The 20868-nt window shown below is 39.9% G+C and overlaps 1 protein-coding gene across 1 annotated transcript in view; it reads right to left on the bottom strand.

Moving 5' to 3' along the window:
* The window catches only part of LOC112566860 (receptor-type guanylate cyclase Gyc76C-like), an 84360-nt gene that overhangs the window by 38191 nt on the left and 25301 nt on the right, over window positions 1-20868 (bottom strand). Inside the window, 3 exon segments of the mRNA XM_025243269.1 lie at window positions 2777-2923; window positions 4099-4219; window positions 5667-5849. Of these exon segments, the coding sequence (XP_025099054.1) occupies window positions 2777-2923; window positions 4099-4219; window positions 5667-5849 (451 nt within the window).

The raw sequence follows: 20868 nt of genomic DNA, 5'->3' as shown, positions 1-20868 counted from the left end.
TGTTGCCCATGCCATGACTTGTTCTTGTTTCAAGCGCTTTCTTACGAGTGTAAGGATTATTTATTAAAAAGGTAAAATATAACAACAAATAAAAATGTGTTTGCTAAGTGTTTTTTTTTTTAAATTCTCTTTATAGAAAACCAGTCTAGGCTCTGTGTGTGTTGTGTGTGTCCGGCTAAGCGATCCTCAGGGTTCTTAGACTGGAGGGCCTGTGAGTACTCCAACCTGTTTGTTGTCCAAACAGAATCCGTCGTCAGAATCAGGTCACCAAACTAATCAGTTCCCACTCCAGCCATTTATTTTGCAGATCACCATAGGCCGTGCCATTCTGGGCGCAAGGCGATTTACAGCTGTGTGCGTGCGAGCTGCTTCATTCCAAATATTCTCTTCGCCATGTTTTGTGGCCACTGGAGGCGGTGACGGGGTCAGCCTGGGGTGGTGACGGGGTCAGCCTGGGGTGGTATCGGCTGCTCCGTTGATTCACTGCTGACAGGAGCGGCATTCTGTCCAGCATTCACGCATAAAATCCTCGCCAACAGTTATTGGTTTCTGTGTAGACTCCATCATAATATCAGCCATCCTCTTCCAGTCACTCAACAATATCTTGGCATTGAAGACGCAGTGCGCGTTGCGTGCATGTGGGCGTTGTTATTAAGTCTTATTTGCATGAAAGATTAAAAATAATGTTATTAAAAACTGTGGCAAAGGAAAAACATGGTTAGGATAAACTAATTTGTATTTTAAGGAATGTTGCAGTAAAAAGTGCGCGAACGAAGTGGAGGGATAGCTCCGTGCATTAGAGGATGGATAAATTTCCACAGCTCTCATCTGTTTTGTTTTAAACTCGTCTCAAGCACAAATGATGAAACATAGAGGGTTAAAACTGCCCAGTTGTTTTTCTCTCAATTTAACAGCATTGATTGGCAGAACGTGCATATGTCTTGTCATGAATATCGTCCTCCATAATGAACATGGATGTATGTCTCTGGACTGCTGACTGTTTGCTGAGACCAACAAAGTTGTAGACGGACATTTTAGGTTATGTGAAAATCCTTGCCACAGTTTTGTCTTCGATGGAATGGAGGGACATGGCAGTTCAGTAACGAAAGGTTGTGGATCGTAGGCATGGCGACTTTGTAAACAAAGAAAAACACATTTTGATACGCAGCGGCATTTAAGCTCAAATTCAAGCTGATGCAATCAATAACTAATTTCACCATCATCGGATGTGAACGCGGGACCATTGCAACGGTAGCAGTGATAGCATGTAGAGACACACACAGATGGAAACATACACACAGACAGACAGACAGACAGACAGACAGACAGACAGACAGGCAGGCAGGCAGACAGACAGACAGACAGACAGACAGACAGAATTCTTTTAATCTTCATGAAATAATTATAATTCTTTTATCTCATTTGTGTCAGTGTAATGGTTACGCTGATGTAACTAATGCATGAATGACTGATGGATGTAGAAAATGCCAATTAAGAAGATTACATTTGGAAGAAAAATTGTGATTGAGTTGCCTGCTGAAGCCTGATGGACGTGGGTGTGTGGGCACGAGTATTATCCTCCCGCTAGTTTTATCTTAATGCCTTTGAAATGTTATTCACAAACATCAAAAGACTTGCTTTGCGAGGCGGATCGCCCCTCCTGGGACAGGTCAACGAATTAAAAAGAAGACTAACATTAGGGATGAACGTGTAAAGATAAGATGTCATCTGGAAAGCTGATGTTTACTTCTCAGATTACTTCTACAGCTTCATGCTGTCTAAATGGTTGCTGCAATTCTTACATTTATCATGTCTTTTAGCCGCGAGCAATTATTTGCATGGAGAATATCTAAATAAGCGAATCGCTTCGAAAAACTCAAAAAAAGTTTTGAATAATTAATGGCGCTCGCTGTTGTGTGGGTTTTCTGGGTTTCTGCAGATGAACTGCATTCTGTAAAAACATTACAGAGAACCTCGCCTGTTGCCTCATCAAAACAGTTTTGCTTAAGTTCTAACATCGGTGAATCAGATAATGGTCTTATGTAAGAGATAATTTTGTAATGAAAGGGTTTGGACCCGCTTCAGAACCTGTGTTCAAATTATCCTGGTAATGGTTCCCCCTGTTGAGCACGCCCCCTTCAACTTATACTCCATGCCTAATATGATTTCGCACTCTGCTTACCCCGGGTGCAACAAAGCACAGAATACCTTACTAAGGCTTACTTGATCTTCGGCTTTGCCAGTGGCAAATGAGCGCTTGGAAAAATATCACGAGGATGCAGGAATACAGATAGATTGGTTAAGGTGAATAAAAAATAGATGGACAAATGTGTATCTATGAATATATGGAAAGAAGACATAGATGGATGAATAGATTTGTTTAGGATGAAAGAATAATGGATAGATGTAAGAGAGATGCAAATGTAAGAGATGCAAAAGAGGTGTAGATGTAAGGCATGTAAGATATGTAAGAAAGATGTCGATGTAAGAGATATGAGAGAGATGTGGATGTAAGAGATCCAAGAGATCTTTAGCGGATTTGGTTTGTGATACATTGGGTATTAAGAGGTAGAATCTTGATGTTCTTTGTATTAGCTTTTCTGACTGTAGATAGTCCAGCTAAGAGATCCCACATCAGGGTTAAAAAATTGTTTCGACAACATATAATTTTGCAAACATTCTTGAAACAAATGTTAAAAGTTTCTGCATGCACGATTTCAAGTTTTCAACATTTGTTCAGTTTACAGCCAAAGGGTTTGACCAAAGAATGTCTTACCTTCAAGAAACGTCTCCGGATTTTCTGGATAGTAGGGCTCCAAGCAGACCCCAATAACAAAGTACTCTCCTGCATCAAGGATACCACGGTCTTGCAAGTTGTCCATCAGACCCACAAACTCATAGGGAGCTCCCAGCATCACGTAAACTGCAACCCACCGCAATTTCATATTTATTGTGGTTTGTTGGTAAACTGTAAGTAATTTTCTACTGGCTCTTTATTTATGTTGTTACTGTACATCCCGGTAGCAAACAAACACGTCATCTATAATAGTATTTAAATATGTTATTGTGATAAAGACCTCAACAACTTTTAGATGAAGATAATTATAATTTTATTCTCAAAAAAAAAAAAAAAATATATTTGTCAGTCTGAAAAAATTGCCAAAAGTTCTTTACTTTAAAAAAAAAAAAAAAAAACAACTAGCTTTTCCTTCACTCGGTAGGTGGCTTCACGATGGAAGTCAGGGTCATCTACTAGGTCGTTAAGTACGTCCATTGCCTGTCTGATCCTGTCATCTTTGGAGGTTCGTATGCAGATGTAATAACCTACGTTTAGCATCATAAATACAAAAACTCTCTGGCTCACATTACGATGCTTCCGAATGGAAATGATGCAGTCCCTAAACTTTGACCTAGGCCAAAACGAGGCTACCAGTGACCAAGAACCCAACGTCCTCTTCTCTACTGATTTGATCATCGCTCACTTATGTTGATGGAGTCTCGGTACACCAGGTGGATCATGGGACGATGAGTGCACGATAAAAGGACGTGCTTGCATGGAACACAAGCGAGCTTCGCCATTTTGGGAAAGAAAGAAAGAAAGTGCTTCTTACAAAAACACCCACAAATGGATTTTCTACCCCGCATCCTGATGAAAGTGGTACTATCCTTTGGCTGCTCTTGGTAACTTCGTGAAATTTCCATTAATGCAGGATAAGCGATATCCGGCTACTGTGATTTTTCAGTCACAGACTTAAACTAAAAGACTCCATTCAATATATATATATACAAGTAGACGCTATCAATACTGAAAACTGGTGACGAAGCTGATGTTACATGGAATTTCTCTACATCTGTGACAAGAGAGTTGTATAAATAAGTAAAAGAATCTGTATACACTGCAAGCTTCTTCTTTCAGTAGCTTTATCTTAAGTGATCATTTCATCTTTTAGGAGTGACAACGGGATGCCATCATGTAAAATGTACAATTGATTATGTATGATACTCGAATTATAATTTATTTATTTGTGTGCCTCAATATTATCTAAAGAGAATGATTACATCGGTCTTCACATTCATACTTATAAAAATCAACCTTACTTCGTGTTTCCAGGTATGTCTCCTCCACAATCTTCACGAAAGGGTTGACCATGTGCTTGTGGAAATACGGTCCTGGGTATTTCTTGCGAAATAAAACCTTAAAGCCATGGTCTACCAAGGTCTGTGGAAAAATGAAATAATTACTGTTCATGAAGAGGAACGTGCCTGCTGTCGTCCTATGCTTTCAAACGAACTACAGAGATAGAAAGGAGAGATACAATAGCGGACAAGCGGACTGACAGTCTGATCAAAGGAGAGATACAATAGCGGACAAGCTGACAGTCTGATCGTTAGATGGATGTACTCCAAGTTCAACGCTCGTCCTCTCCCTGTAGACATCTCTATTTATAACCTAACAATGGGTGTTGGAAGCACAACCAGACGCTGACAGGACATCCCGAGAGTATTAAATATGGGGCAGTGCCACTAAAAAGCAATCATTCACATGTCAGGTTGATACATCTCTCTGTAACTGCAAGCATCTCCTTGTGAGAACATCTGCTTGTAATAGTCTCCCTTTAAATATCTTTAGCAAGGTCGGTGGGAAACGGAACAGATCTTTGAAGTTGAATCGACTTTTTGTTCATCTGCAGACGCCCAGATCAGGGGGGACTGGAAGTTTTCTATTCAGCAGACGACCAGAACAGCGCCACAAGTGGCAGAACTTGATCATTAAGAACCCGCCATCAGCTTCTTGAAGTAGGGAAGAGCAGCATCTATAGCACGAGGTCCAGATGTCGTGCGGAGTGGAACAACTGCTCTGGGCTATGAGGTCTTCTGAGAATGTGGGGGAAGAATTTTAAGCTCGTTAAATGGAAGAACTTTCGGGAAAAAATAAATAGTTCCTAAAAAAAGTAAGGAAGCCCTGGTGCCATTTCAAATAGCCTTGTTGTGCAAACCAGCAAAAAGCTTGTTTGCTGACCACAGAAAAGGCGTGAAACCATTTCCTGCTGGAAACGAAATAGCTGCCTGACATGAAATAAAGATCCCTTGTGTCCACAAGTCTGTGAGTACATTTTTTTGGCTAAATGAGAGGGTGGCTTTACAGATACAATTAAAGATTTCAACCTCCGTATTTACAAATATTTATTTATTCTATCATTATTTTTAAAATTTGGATAACGTTATAAAGTATTTTAAGAATATTCTAAAATTAATTTATTGGAAACCTAATTGATATTTAAGTGATCGGGTTTCTGGATGACATTATGTGGCCTGGGAATTCTCTGGTGAATATTTTAATCTATTTTCCCCAAATCCGCACTTCATTAGCAAAGAAAAGGCAGTTCTACTGTCTAGAAAAAAACAACAACAACAAATAAACAAAAAAAAAAAAACCCTCGAATATTTGGTACAATTCTCACATTCTGCACGCATCTTACATAAAACACATAAGGTACTTTCAAGCAGAACACTTTATTAATTTAAAGCAGATCGCATTCAGTATCCTCACCTAGTACATATACAACATACAACAGAGCACATAAAATACCCCAACAACAGACTACCCAACACGATCAGGACAGTTTATGATCTCATTCGCGATAAAGCCCTCAGCAAATACTCACAGAATAAATGTCGTCTGCTGTATGATTTCCATCAGTGGTGTTGGAGTGTATGAATGTGACTTTGGTCCACTTGAACATGCGCAGTAGGGACACCACGCTCTTGGAGACCTGAGAATCCGTTGGTTTAGTGCGGGCAAAGGTTGGGTATAGCGACTTGTCACTGACTTCTGTTTCGGTGCAAAACTGAAAAAAAAATTAATACATTCCAAAAATGAAATATTCCTAATATATCTCCTCTTTGTGTTGGTAAGGTTCTGAGCAAATTAACATTGAAACTGTAAAGGAATTTGTTATAAAACAATAGAAGTAGAGATTGTTGACTCTTCATGTTTGGTATGATCGAACACACAAAGATGAACTCTTCAATGAACATTGCCTCAATTCAAATAATCGTAGCCAGTAATGACCCGGCAAAGATCGTAGTAGAAAGGTTTTACCTCCCAATAATCTACCCGCCCTCAGTGGGACAAAGTCGGCCTGAAATAGGATGTTGGTACTCGGGGTGTTGTAAATGGCTTCAGAATAACTTCCTGCCTCAAGTTTTATGTGATTCTTGCAATAAATCATTATTATGTTACCGATTTTGACAAACAGAATCAACAGTTTGGGCATGCTTGCCCCATAAAGATAACAAGAGCAATAAAGGGGAAACGAAAACTCCTTTTAAAAATAATTCCTCTCAAAATACTGGTTTCCATCGTTTGTCATATTTGAGTTGTGTAATAAAGAACAAGGCATGCTTCGTTGGAGACTAGTTTCTAACCAAAATCATTGAATTCTTCGAAGCCTACTGTCCAGTGGTTCCAGGGTGGGTATGGGAATCTGTTTTTTTAACGCCCAGTGAGGAGCTAAGACTGTATTGAAGGGAGAATGTCTACCTGGCAAACAGGTGCCACATCCTCCAGCAAGATCTTAGCCACACTTTTTTTTCTACTCTTGTGAAAAGTAATCCTTTACCGTTAGTCCCCGTGATGGCTCTTCAATTTTTATACAATCAAATAATAGCTAATATATTCAGGAGGAGGTGTACTCAGCCAGACAAGTAATCAGCTAGGCAGGAAGGCAGGCAGACAGGTATTTAAACAAACTACGGATCATCGTGTTGATAAACTAAACAAAAAATCATTGTGTATCCCCTAACATATCTATATCATAATTCTCAGCACACATAATAGTGAGTGACTGAGTGAAAACATTTTAAGGAGAAGAGAAATTTAGAGGCCTGAGAAGAAAATAGTTTGTAAAAATGTAGTTTTATGTGCGCCATGTTGTTAGTGTGCGCCGGTTGAAGTAGCGGGCGATTTAGCAATAAACAAGTCGAATATTCGAGAGGGTCTCCCGACCTTTTGCTTCTTTAGGAAACTGCACTGATTGAGCGAAAGTTTCCTTCAAGGTTTCTGAAATCTCGCTGCGTTCTTGTCCTTGTTCATCTTGTCTGTAGGGATTTGTTTCTTCTCTACAAAGATCATTGTAGTTCTCGTGTAAACACCCATGATGTGTTTCTGGGAGCGGTGAGATGAAGGATCAAACGGATCTGTCATTGACCAGACATGCGAGGGTCAGAGGGAGGACCCACAACTTCATCAAGCTGTCTTGCCTTCTTAATACAGAGTCTCAAGAATCGCCGAGAAGTGAACTGGTCGAGCTAGAATACCGAGAAATGGGCAGCAATCTTGGACCGGCCTCGGCTGGCACTTTTATGGGTCGTTACTGAGTGACTTGGCAGCTGCTTGGTCAGGTCCACACGCCCAGACCTGAGCCTCCACATGCGCACTTACAAAGGTAGTCACACTCCTCCACTTACTGCCAAACAGACATTACAGGACTAGTGGGGTAAAAATTTTGGCAATGATTTGGCAAAGTTCAGTTCAAGACATTTTTTCCATATATCTGAGTTACCTCTTTCCCCTTTTCATTCTCGAGATACGTAAAAACATTACCATGCATAGAAAGAGGTCGAATTGTCACGTTTTAACACCAATATGCCTAACTAACATAGTCCCAGCTTCCCATTGGCTGAGGCCTGGACAAGGTAAACATATCCATACATCAATAGTGACGTCAGTGACGTTGGCCTTGACCTGTGCATAGTTTGTAGGCGTTTATCTCAGAAACGGGGTTATCCCCCCTCATTTGCAAAATCTTCACTGAGAGTTATCTTACTAGTAGGCCTTTAAGGCAGCCAGGAGAGGAATGAGCACTGCTATCTTCACCGATGCACGCTTTGGGCGTAAGGGAAGAGGTAACAGTATGATCAGCCATTGCCACAGGCATCCAATCACCAATGGAGTGTAAAAGGTATGTCTAATACATATCTAGATATCGATTTTGGAGTAAATAAGCAGAAAATTAGTGATACAGCTCCGGCTAGACAACAGCTCCCAATGTTTATATCTATGCTTCCTGTCATTATACCTCTCCTTTTGTTGCTTCTGATTACCGCTTCACTCTGGACCTTTTTTCCTTTTAACTAATCACGTGCATGCATATATCTAAGAATATATTCGTATAATCGTTCATAAATATAAACATACACAGACAGACTTTTAATATTTTATGACAAATCTATAAATAATTTGTTCATTATGTACATATGTGTGTGTCTACCTATACATTAACCACTGAGTAATTGTTTCGCAGTCATGTAGCCATTAACACAACAAGAAAATCTGTTCTAAATATATCTGTAATCATAAAGTGTCATGGAGAATGTTCCTAGGACTGCGGCGAGTGTTGGTCAATGAAACGTCGATGACTCTTTGCGAGGAAGGCTTGCTGGTCGACCTACCGACCGGTTCGACCGCACCACACACAGCAAATCTCAGGTTATAGATATTAGATACTCATGATTTCCTTTTCTGATATTTTTATTATTTAAATAATAAACTGAGTTCTACTAAATAATAATTAATACGAAGAAATAATAAATGTTATTGAAGTAATATAAATATAGAACACGAGTATGCATTTATTAAAATATTGAAGGCAAATGTTAAGAATTCAGTGTCGGTATTTATGTGTGTGTGAGTGCTGGTGATGTAAGCACGTGTATGCACGAGTACATTTGTATGTTTGAGTGTGTGCATAAATGTTTGCGTGTGTGTGTGTGTGTTCATGTAAGTCTGCTCACACCCGAGATGTGGAGCAATATGGCGATGGCAGCACAGACCGTGCATGCGGTTGTCCCTGGGGAGGCACGAGCATCAGATAACCGAGCGGCATGGACATCATAGAAGCACATGAAGGAAAGCCACCAACAGCTTCCATTGTCAGGGGACTGAATATTGGATATAGTGACCGGGAAATAAATTTTCTTGGACGTAAACTGTGAGTCTGGCCATCGAGTGGAAGGGCAGATTGCATCTGAACCACACCACGCAAAATAGACCCAAGTAATAAAAAATTAAAATAACAAATAAGCAATCGGGCTATTTCCATATTACAGTCGTCAGCAGGTCCCTAGGGCGAACTATGGAATGGGTGTTGTTGCATATGATATCGTCGATATCTGCGGAGCCAACCACATGGCATTTGGCAACAATATACAATTTCAGAAGTTGAAAGCGAGGTTGTATATGCGTCACTGTAGCAATCATTTTTATCTAGCCAGATAATTTTTTTAACTTTCATGATGTACATATTTTTGCCTTGCCAGTTGTAAATATTTTCTTAATTAATGTGATTGAGGTGTCAGTTCATCAACAATCAAGTGACCGCAGTCCATGGAAAGCTGGAGCATAGCTATTTCTTTCTGTATTATTCGTAACACTCTCACTGATTGAATGATCCAAACACTTTCTTCAACAGGTTTTCACGAAATTTAAGGAAATATGTAAAACTGGTTAGACTTGATGCTACTGATTGTTAGAGCAGAAACAGAGAGATATTCAGAGAAATAGGCGCTCTTGCCGACTGTTGCCTTCATCTGTTGTGTCTACCTAACCTGTGTTTTGTATAAAAGTCTTTCATGCAAGACTTTGATAAGTAGGTTCACTTTATCCTCGAAACATTATCAGTGATTATACCTCTATAACGTTTGTCCACCTCATAATATAAGTATAAAAGTAAGTATAAAGTACAAAAATATTCATAATACAGAAACACAGAGTATTAATATTACATCAGTCGATATTTGTTCTTGCCTCATCTGCTTACAGATATCCAAACCTATCTCGTTTCCTTCTATTTTTGTCCGTCTCAACAACAGTAAAAACATCCAAACTTTGTATGATATGCCGGAAATTCTCTCAGAGAACCATTTGCATTGGGAACCGAGTAGAAATAATGTTTACTGGGATTAGATGCTCCGGCGTGCTCGCCCCTACAGAGGACGGAGAGCTGTACCGATGGTGAAAATAGACAAGCAGTTCTGAAAAGCAAATGGAGCTGATTGATCAATAATTCATTTATGTCATTGCCGAAATCGTTGAAGGAATCAGATAACATGGAAAAAATACGACAGCTGACAAATGCGCACACCTTTTCCTTTTTCGTAAAACCTTTTTTCTTCTTTCCTGCTTTTTTTCTTCCAATTCTTATTTTCATTTTTATTTTCATTTTTTCCTAAAAAAATCTGTTTCTTTCTTTTGTTGTTCTGCAGTCTCTCTCCTCCTTTTTTTCTTGTTCTTTCTTTTTTGTACTTTTCGTTATTCATTGATGCTTTCTTCTGTATTCATTTCTGTCCTAATTTTTATTTGTTCATTTCTTTAATTGATCATTATTTTTCCTTCTGGCGTTCTATCTTTCGTTCTTGCGAAGACTAAAGATATTTGGGGGATGAAGGCCTGAGACGTGCCTGCACATTACAGTCTGGCATCAGACTTACAGCCGGGCTGTTTGGTGTATTAAGGCCACGTGGTGACAGGCTGTGGTGCTACAGGGACACCACCAAAGCCGCCTCGCCCGTCTCCTCTGACAGCCCGCCAGCCAGATCCGATCAAGGAAGACAGACTGCGAGGTGGGTGTATCCGGTCCAAGCGCAAGAATATATTAGGAAGATTCTTTATACCTACCATAACTGGTTTCATGTCCTCCTCCCTGGAGCTATTTATGTTGCTCGAAATTTACGATGTTATGAGCAACTTTCTTTCCGATTCCCTCTTTCTGTTATCCTAGCTATTCTTTTTTTTTCTCTGCTCCTTTTCTTTCCTCTTTAGTTTTCAATGATTACTCCATGTCTTCAACGACTCCTTGTGTTGGAGTAGCAACATGGCTGCGCTAGAATAGATGACGTCTTTTGAAAACGACAGATTCGTTTTGATAAACAAACACAACAAAACAGCATCTTTTCTATTCTAGTTTAATGTGCACATCTGGCTGTTACAAATTGAATTTCAATTAATACATAAATCTTCTTATGAAAATATTAACTTCAGGTCATCTTTTTTTTTGAATTGAGAGCTTAACGAGAAAACGATTCGGTTAAATACTTGACAGGACAATTTTCCTTTAACAAAGTTTCGGACAAAACTAAAACATTGTGTTAATGGCTACATCCTGAAGAGAAGAAAAAAATTCTTCCTTGAAGGAACGATACAAAAAGTTGATACATTTCTACAGATCTTATTGGCTGCATATGTCGCATTATTAATGTTTTCTTTCAGTTTACTTTTGTATTTATATGTGGCTAAAAGATTAAATGGCACTGAAGTGAACCGCCAGCGAGTGCACAGCATTTGTATCAGACAATTAAGTCTCATGCACTGCCGGAGGCTGTCTCTGGGGATCAACAAGCGGCTGGTGGGCACCCTGGCTCCATCAAACACTCTCATCTTCTCCGCAGGGCTGTGAGCCTGTGTGTATGAGATGCTGCAACTGCAGTCTAAGGCCTCGGCAAACGTTGGAGAAAAAGATGGCTTGGAAAAGGAAGAAGTGCTAACAAACATGTCACCGCCTTCAGCGACAGCAGACGAAAGCATAACAACAAAATAAACACACGTGTAAACAAGTAATTGGCATCTGCGTGAGCGCTGCTCAGAAGGCATTTAACATGTTTTATTGTGCTTCCCCCACGCGCACTCAGATATGAATGCAAAAACAGAAAAACAGATACAAAGACGAGGAAAGAAAAGGAAGGTAAACAGGAAATAATGTATGAAGCTGAAGGTTTCGAACCATACAATGCTATGATAGCAGGTTTTTCATCCTCTGAAGCTTTAGAAGTTTCTTTGACAAATATTGAATCCATCGTGTTGACCACCAGCAGCATGAGCTTGATGCAGAGACTAACGGAGGCCAAGGGGGAAGCACTAACTGTGCGGATTCTCTCCCTTGTCACTCCATCGTTAAAAACTTGTTGTCGGTAATTGGTTGCCAACAAAGGGAACGAGTTCCAGCTCTTTTGATCGTATTCACTTTCAGATGTGATGAAGCTGTGTTACAGAACTCAGCAACTTCATCGAGATCATAGCGAACACATGTCTGAGGATAAAAGCACGTGAGAGTTCGCGAACATTTGTTTGCATGCACGTGTCAACCTCCTCTCCCATATGTAAATATAAACACATAAATATATTCACCTAATTGTTGTGATCATTTTACGGATTAGCGCTTTTTAAGAACGCTTCATGATCAAGCATGCACATGCACACTCTCTCTCCCTCTTTCTCTCTCTCTCCCACACCTCTAAGATCCTCAGGGTGTAAAATGAATCATTAAATAAAGAAGATAATGACTTTGCTGAGTGTTCATTCCACACTTCTCCTCCTCATCCTCCTCACTATCATTATTATCTTCCTTTCATCATCAACATGGGGCGTATGCTGCTATATTCCAAAACCAAAGTTGTTGTCAACAAGAACTTCACTGAAAACAACAACGCATTTCTTTTTTTTAAGTGGGTTTCTAAATGCCAGACACTGCAGTGGAATCACCGTTCGCGTGTCTTGAAGCCTTTGTTCTGGCCCCAGGCAATGTCAGGAGGCCAGGTTGGCTGCCAGGAGTTACAAATCTCGCCAACTCTCAGCTCGCGTTGTGGGGATTCGCCAAATGAGGCAGTAAAGTTGCTGGCAGCAAATATGCGTCTTGCCTCCTGAATCAGCCCCTATTACATATTAACAAGCTCTCTGTCTCCCATCTAAGCAAGCCGTCCTAAGGCTCGGCCATGTGGCCAGTCTAAGTTATTTATGCCGACAGTCGAACCGCCTTGAACGAGTTTGTGACTACAGAACAAGACTTTTATTGGTCTTGTTTACAATTGAATTAAAGATAGTTTTCAACATCACAAAAGACATCATCTGTTACAGTTACTGAGGACGAAGTGAGCTGTAATTAATTGTAATCAGACTTTCTTGACTACCATTTGCTGAGTGTGAGATTTTTAAAACAAAAATATCCAGATAGAAAGATTTCTTTTGATTAACTCGGTTTAATATTACTATTTTTCTGTGGAGATAGTGTTCAAAAGGAAAAATAACTGTATAGGGACCCCTTTATTATCATATACATAAAGTTGATCTAGTGTAAATAAAAGTTAAGAGATTGTTTTATCTGGAGTCTTATCACTATTTACAGTCTACAAGTGTGTGGATTCAACAGATGACTATGCTCCTTGGTGAGTTGTTCCCCTCGGTTTTTGTCCTTACTCAGTGATTCGTGCCTCGCATCCTTAAGCTGGCATTGGAGACGTCAGAGCCTCATTCCCTATGCCTCTTAGTGGGAGCCCTCAAAGACAAAGAAAAAACTCTCTTGAGCAAATCATTGGCAGACTGGGGAATAAAGCTGAGAGACTGAGTGTCCGCCATCGCGGAGCTGTGCCGCCATTGCGAGGACCACAATCCTCCGAGTGCAAGTATTTGCTGTCTTCCTCTGGCGTGCCGGGGCTCTGAACTATCGGACGAGAGAACATGAAGGTGATCTGAACCATGGCAACCAGAGTGTAGACTGGGTATATCTGAACCACAGCAGAAGAATGTAGACATAAGGAATGTAGACATAATAACTTTAAACAACCAGCACAGTCTATGAGACACAACAATACAAAGTAGAGCTAAGATCGTGCAGATACAAACCCACATAGCTATAACTAAATAACTAAAAAATATGATTATTAGCATCAAGCAAAGTTCCTAACCACCTAACAGAATGTGATCTTACAGATTTATCATAATTTGGGGATGATGTCAAACATTTAAACGAATGGCCAGTGAACCATGTTTCAGCGCACCCTCATGCTACTTTAGATAATTAAATAAAATTTTTCAAAGCAGTTTTGCTGTCCGTTAATAGCTTTTTCTCGGTAGAATAAAGACTTCAAAACTGGGTGTTAATACCATCATGACCATAATTTCTCAACAGACATAAAAAATAAATAAAAAATAAACATCTAAATAAAAGTAAATAACAAACCGGATTTGCTCAGGCGGTCAGTGACCGCAGCAACAAGCTGAACACTAAACCATGGAGGCGTGGGTGTGCGCTGACTACTTGACTACTTGCTGCATTGCGTGGGCACACAAAGGATGGTAAAGAATCTGTTATGTTCAGGAACGAGCAGCAAAACCGTGGATGTCGGCGGGGAAGCAGGAGGGATTTCAAGAGATGCCATGAAAGACATGCTTTCCCGCACGTAGCACAACATGACAACAAATGGCCATGATTGACAGAAACCACCGCGCCACAGCCTGTCCCTCAGGTCCTTGTTTGTTTTTACATCACACGCCTACACAGATGTGCATAGGGGGATTCTCTGGACTCCACAATAGCAGCCACAACAACAAACAAGAAATAAACAACACCAAGAAAAACCTATAGAATGCTTCGTATGCATTCTCTGATCTTGGAAATTGATTCATCAAACTGCGAAATGCTCCATCGCTTACTTTGAAGAATGCATCACTAAAATGCAAACAGATGTGTGTTGTTGTTGTTGTGTTGTTGTTGTTGTTTATCGGTACAATGAACAACAAAATCAAGTTCTTTCATTCTCAGTCTCTTTATACAGTTAGTTCCACGCTGCTTTCATCGACGCCTTTTAATAACCAATGAACCCTGTCATTTGCATTTCAAGCCAATTCACTTCATTTAACTTTGTGAAAGACGAGGGCTAAATAAGTGAATAGCGGCATGCCATCATTTAGTTACAATACCATTGCCATGAGGACCAAGTTTCCTCTTGTATCCCGCTCTTCAGTTTGGAGACCGCGAGGACGGCGAGGTTTCTAGAGGAGAATCAATAACCAGATTCAATTTTCTGTTGCTGGAGCTTGCAAAACTGTCCGGTTTTCCAGTGATGCATTTTAATTTATCACCCAATAGTAAATGAGAAGGAAAAAACTGCCATTACAACTCATCTGTTAATGCTGTTAATAATGTAATCGAACAGATTGGCAAAGTTCACCAAGCGAGTGATTTCCTCGGGAAGGTCGCAAGCCGAATGATTACTGATTACATCCTCATCTACAGCACTTTAATAAAGAGATTTTCTTTAGGTTTGAGTACTTGTTGCCCAGGAAGATTATTTGCAATCAATCCACCGTAAGTTGAAAAAACAGTTTTAATACATCAACTGATCACGGTAAGGCAGTAAACTCATAATTAAGATCAACTTAACAGACCTATCATACAAGTTTCTATTGGCGCACTTTGGCGATGTCTAAGTAGACAGTAGATGTAAATTTTACTCTTAAACCAGAATAAAACCCACAAGATAACTGGAAAAAAACTTTGAATAAATGCCTGTCCCATCGTTTGGTCCAAGATTTTTTATTGAAGTAAATAAAGTTCTTACTAAGGATTCTCTTAAACGTTTTATCGTTGTTTCAAACAAGTATATTAAAAGTTGACATTAATTATATATTAAGCGAAAATAAACATTTTCTTGAACACTCTGTGCGTCGTGTAACACAATTATTAATGGGTAAACAAAATACATGTATCTAAGACAAATGCTGATCTGGCATGGTGGTCTTCAAAGCATCATTTATTTAAGAAATGTATCCCATCTTACTGCCGACTATTTTTTCCCTACGAGATTCTGTCTCTGACGTGTTGTGCGCATGCGCGTAGAGCCACTCACTGTTGTCAGCCTAGCCTTGAACTCGATCTTGTAAAGGTGAAAGCATGTGAAGGAGGAGATCGATACCAACGGGAACAATGGCAGTCGATGTGTGAAAACATCAATCGTGCCAGTTTCTCTCCTACCTGGGCATGAAATGAGAGATGAAAAGAGAGAATGAGAGGACTTGTTGTATTGAATGTAAATGTCTATACACTTTGAAAGTTTGCTTATTAAAAGTTTGCAGTTCTAAACCAAAGTGGAAATTTTAGGGTTAGGGAAGTGGTGGCTGCTTTATAGCCTTTCCAGAAGATAAAGTATACCTTTGGTGACAAAAGTGAATCATTAATTCAAGAGAGTGTTAGTCGCCGCTGAGGAATCAGAAACTGTGTACAGTGTGGTTATAACATTATCTTCATATACTGCATGTATTTTGATAGTAATACCGCCATAGACATTTTCTAAAGATATCTAACCACAAGCACAACAGGCAGTAAAAATATTATTAACATCATTGACATCCTAAGTATCATTATTATGTTTTCCTTTATATATAATTAGATTTATATAAAAACATGGACTTATGTTGACTTTTGCTTTATGTAATTTAACTTTACGCTTTACACTCAGAAATTTACTGAATGATTTGTATATTCTGTCAATTTCTCCATATCCCTCAAAGGGTGAATGAATAAAATTAATGGCAAATGTCGAATGTGGTGTGTGATGGTGGTGCTGATGATAATGATGCCCTCTGTGAAAAGGAGCATCAATACACTGGTTCATTTTTGTTAGAAGTCTTTTGTTTTTCTTCTAATTTTTATTTTTGAGAGAACGTTCGACCTGTTGCAGGCTGTTTGTGGAGTTTCACTGCCCAGCTCTACCATGGGACGCGAGTAGTTTTTGTTTCAGCGATTGCTTTTTGGATCACGATACAGTCGCCGCTCATATCCTGAGGGAACGGACTCCTTATTTGGTGAGGTGTGGAGGCCATACTCACTTTGCGTGAGTCGCCGGAAGACGTCAGCAAAAGCCATCAAGGCAGTTAACCCAAACAAGGGGGAGACAATTGGAGAATGACCAGTCTCTTAGTATCAAGCCATTCCTAAACAGCAGATCGCACTCAGCGGTCGTAAAAAAATCCTTTCCAGGGGACCTCAGTACGTAGTGGGAGCCGGCTTTTTATTAAATTAGAAATGGAGACAACTGGCTTCCCCTTTCGACCTTCCAATGCACTTTTTGCTTTCAAAAGGTTGTAGAACTGTAAAAGTAGCTTTTTCCTCTTCCTTACCTCTCAGTGTACTGTTTCCGAAGCAAAGAATGCTTGGAAAGGAAAGAACCGAAAAATTTGAAGTCCACTGGAGACATCTAATGTCGAGTCTCGTTTACTGGCCAGAGTGCAATATTTTAATACACTCTGACCTTTTATGGCCATGAAATACAGCTAACCCGGAGTTGAAAGAAAGAATTTTTGGTTTGGTATGCACTTGGAGTTACTTGTCACAGAAACTATCAGAGCTCTATTTTTTAGTGTTCCTGTTTGGCCTTTTCAACTCTTTGGAAGCGTAAAATGTCTTTCTACGAATAGTAATTTTTAAATATATAATTGTGACTATATCAGGAAAATTGTCCAGGACTCAAATTAAATTTCTACAGCCATGTAGAGCCAGGAAAATGGTACGGATTTCTCGTTGAGTAAAATATAATGGAGCTAACATAGTTACCTTACCAACAAGGACGACGGAGTTGGAAAAAGATACAGCAAAGCCAGAATAATTGTGGTATACAATTAAAGTCAGTCATAATTTTTTTTAAAAACCACAACCTAGCAAAATACTCAAATAAAAGTTTAATGTGGTTTCCAAACGTACGCTGGAGCTGAAAAAGTAATGGCTGACGCCCCGATGAATTCTTGAAGAATAAAACTCTGCATGATTCCTAATGTCAGCCACAAAAACACAACAGAATCGGAAGCTCAGTCAATGATGAACACACAGGCACAAACTGCACATGAAATGCAGTTACAGCCAAGTATATCAAGAAGCAATTGTGGAGCATGAGAGCTGTCATGCCAGTTAGGTGCAGCCTCGTTCTCGCGATGTACATCATGGCTGGAGGGATGCTTCTGGATCTGGAGCGTCACTGCCTTTTCGGATAATTTGGACAAATAATGGAAATTGAAAACCATTCGGTTGCTATTATGGTCAAGAATTTGTTTATTTATGAGTACTTAGAAATGCTTAAACAATGTTGGTCCTGCAGTAGCCGACAAGATGTAGTCGATGATGCGAATGATAACCCCAATAATGCAGGCAAGGTGCAGAGGGCGGGTCGGAATCTGGTGATGAGAGGTTTTTTTTCCAGTAGCTGTATTATGATATTCTTGATCTGAGACTCGGTGACATGCACAAACTCCATTTAATGTGAAGTTGATAATATCAAAACTAGGATTGTGGGGCTGTTGTTCCAGTCCTGCACTCGTGATGTCGTTTTCTAACCAGACAGTATTTTTGGAAAATATCAGCAGTCGGTTCTAGAGAAATGGCAATAGACAGAATGGACAGAGTGGAGGAAAATTTGTCGTTGTGCAACATCTGGCCTACACCTACAAACAAGCCCCTGCTTGACCCACATTCTTCTTATCTACCTTTAGTAGGGTCAATCTTGCATAAATAATTTTTTCTGACCTCCCTTTCACGCAGACAATGCTTTTCTTCGCGAATATTCATTGTGACTCCGCTCTCTCTCTCTCTGTCTCTCTGCGTTTATGCCTCTCTCTGTGCGTGTATTTGCGTTTATGTATTTACCTCAGGGGTCGTTGACAGCAAGTAGAGAGAAGACCAAGCCTGTCCAATACAGAAACAGGTGAAGGATGTCAAGGGACGCTTTGTCATCCCGTCTGTCACTAACAATCCTCAGAGACATCATCTCGCAGGGGGATGGGTCGAGACCAATCAGGCCAAGTTGCGGGAGGTGACCACACACTTTGTCGGTGGTCCAGGTTGAAAGACACTGAACAATGCATCGACATCAGCAGGCCAGACCCCAAAATATCGTGTATGGAGCAGGGTTTGCCAGTGTGCATGACCAGTCGATGACATGATGGTCATAGAGTTAATTATAGTTTTCGTGATTTTCAAAATTCTCACTGATTATTTACAAATGGGAAACTTGAATCTGTTCCTAATTATAGACATGCATGTTTATATGTTTGAATTTAAATTTATAGTACAAAGAGAAACTAATTTACAATTATTCTAATTTATAGTTGAAAGGCTATGCACGCTATAATTATGACCCAGGGTATCCTCTTTATGTAGCAGTTAAAAGCTGGTTGAGTGGCTGATTGCTGGAATCGGTCAGCCGAGCTGAATGAGTGCTTGGAATAATGAAGGGTTGATTGGTTGTTTTCCTTGTTGGCTCATTTGTTTATTATTACTGTTTTTGTCTAGAGTGACTGGTAAATTTGCACTTTTCTCGAAAGAGCATGAAGTATTGCAATAAGCCGAGCTTGCAGGGTAATGGTCATTAATATATAGCTACTTGATGGGTTTTCTGTATGGAAGCTCCGCAAATGTGCAAACATGTGTAAAAATTATACGACTTGTAAAACTAAAAGTGCTTAAAAAAGTTAGGCGACTTGTAGTCATATAACTAGAGTTTCTATTAAATAATGTGAATCTATGTCTTCACTTTTTATTTTCTGCAGGTTGAAGGGCTCTACCATCTTGAAATGTCTGTAGCTGTAAGGGATTTCCGATAATAGACTAGAACAGGGGTCAAACTGAGAAAGGAAAAGGGGGATTTATTGAAAAAAATGGCCTTCATTTTGCAATTGTGGGTCTGCTTTGTCCTCAACGACTCTTCACCTCGCAAAGTCCCGAAGCGTCAAGCATTTGAAATCCCATGAAGTCCCATGAAGTCCCAGTGTCTCGCCAAAATCACTGGCAATGTGCAGGGAAATTCACTTAGACTGAGCCCGTTGACCAAAGAACCAATGTCCCGGATGATGACCCCCAGAACTATTGACTTCATGTGACCTCCACACAGCAATTGTTTACACGCTATGTAAACAGAGTTTTTTTCAGTGAGAATCATGTACCCCTATTAGGACTAAAATAATATACTTTACACACTAATGTAAGCCTGTAGTGTTTAATTACATTTATTTCATTACTGTTTCTTGGAAAATTTCCTGCATCATAATAATAGATAATTATAGATACATATACTATAGAGTCCACACATTCACTGAGTATCTATATCATACACATATGAAAACGAGTTCAGTGCAAAGCTCTTGTCTGGGAAATAGAATGGATACTTTATCTATGTCAAACACAATCATAAAACCCTCCCCGCTGTGAATGTGTATGAATAATGAAGCGTCTTGAGTCTTGTGACAAGTCACATTTCGTAGCTCTCGGCTCCGCCTCATTAAAAGCCGCTTCCTCGGTGCCAGGAATGGTGAATGTTCTGCTATTTATTTTCTCATGACAGCGACCTGCTCTTCCTTTCTGTTTCACGGACATGCGCACTCAGTGGACTAACATTTCTGATAACAGAAAGTAGGAAAGCTTTCCTCAAGAAATGTTTTAAAGGCTTTTACGCCGGAAAGCCAGAGTTCAACATCTGCCTCGTGAGACTTATTACCCTTCATCCTTTCCGACTTCTGTAATAATATTCGATTTCCGAAGGACTCATCTCTTTATCTCTCTCTTTCGTGGTAGAGAGCATAATATTTTGAAGACACGCAAGAGGAAATTGCTGTCTTGCGTTTCCAGGAGGAGGGAGGGAGAGAAAACTGTCCAAGAGGAGGGAGGGAGAGAAAACCGTGCAGGAGGGAGGGAGAGAAAACTGTCCAAGAGGAGGAGGGAGAGAAAACTGTCTCCAAAACTATTAGGCTGCGACTATAATTAACCTTGCTATTTCGTTCTGCGTGACTAAAAACTCACTTGGTAGTCATGGCTGCTGAAAGTTTGGCATGGGTCACACAGAAACCACCACTGGCTATTTCCTCCATTTATTGCTTTCTTCGTAAACTTAATGATCTGGACACGCATGCGCAGGCGTGCTTGCCTTGTTAGAGTGTTTCTATTTATAGCCTTTGCTCTGGCAAACTCAAATGCCCTTCCGTCTTCTTTTTAGAACACATCTCGGACTGAAAAAATATAATGAGTGCGAAATAAATCCTGTTCGTAACCTTCT

This window comes from Pomacea canaliculata, linkage group LG1, assembly GCF_003073045.1.
Source record: "Pomacea canaliculata isolate SZHN2017 linkage group LG1, ASM307304v1, whole genome shotgun sequence".
Classification (NCBI taxonomy): Eukaryota; Metazoa; Mollusca; class Gastropoda; order Architaenioglossa; family Ampullariidae; genus Pomacea; species Pomacea canaliculata.
Note: the sequence above shows the minus strand (reverse complement) of the source record. Positions and strands in the feature narration are given on the sequence as shown.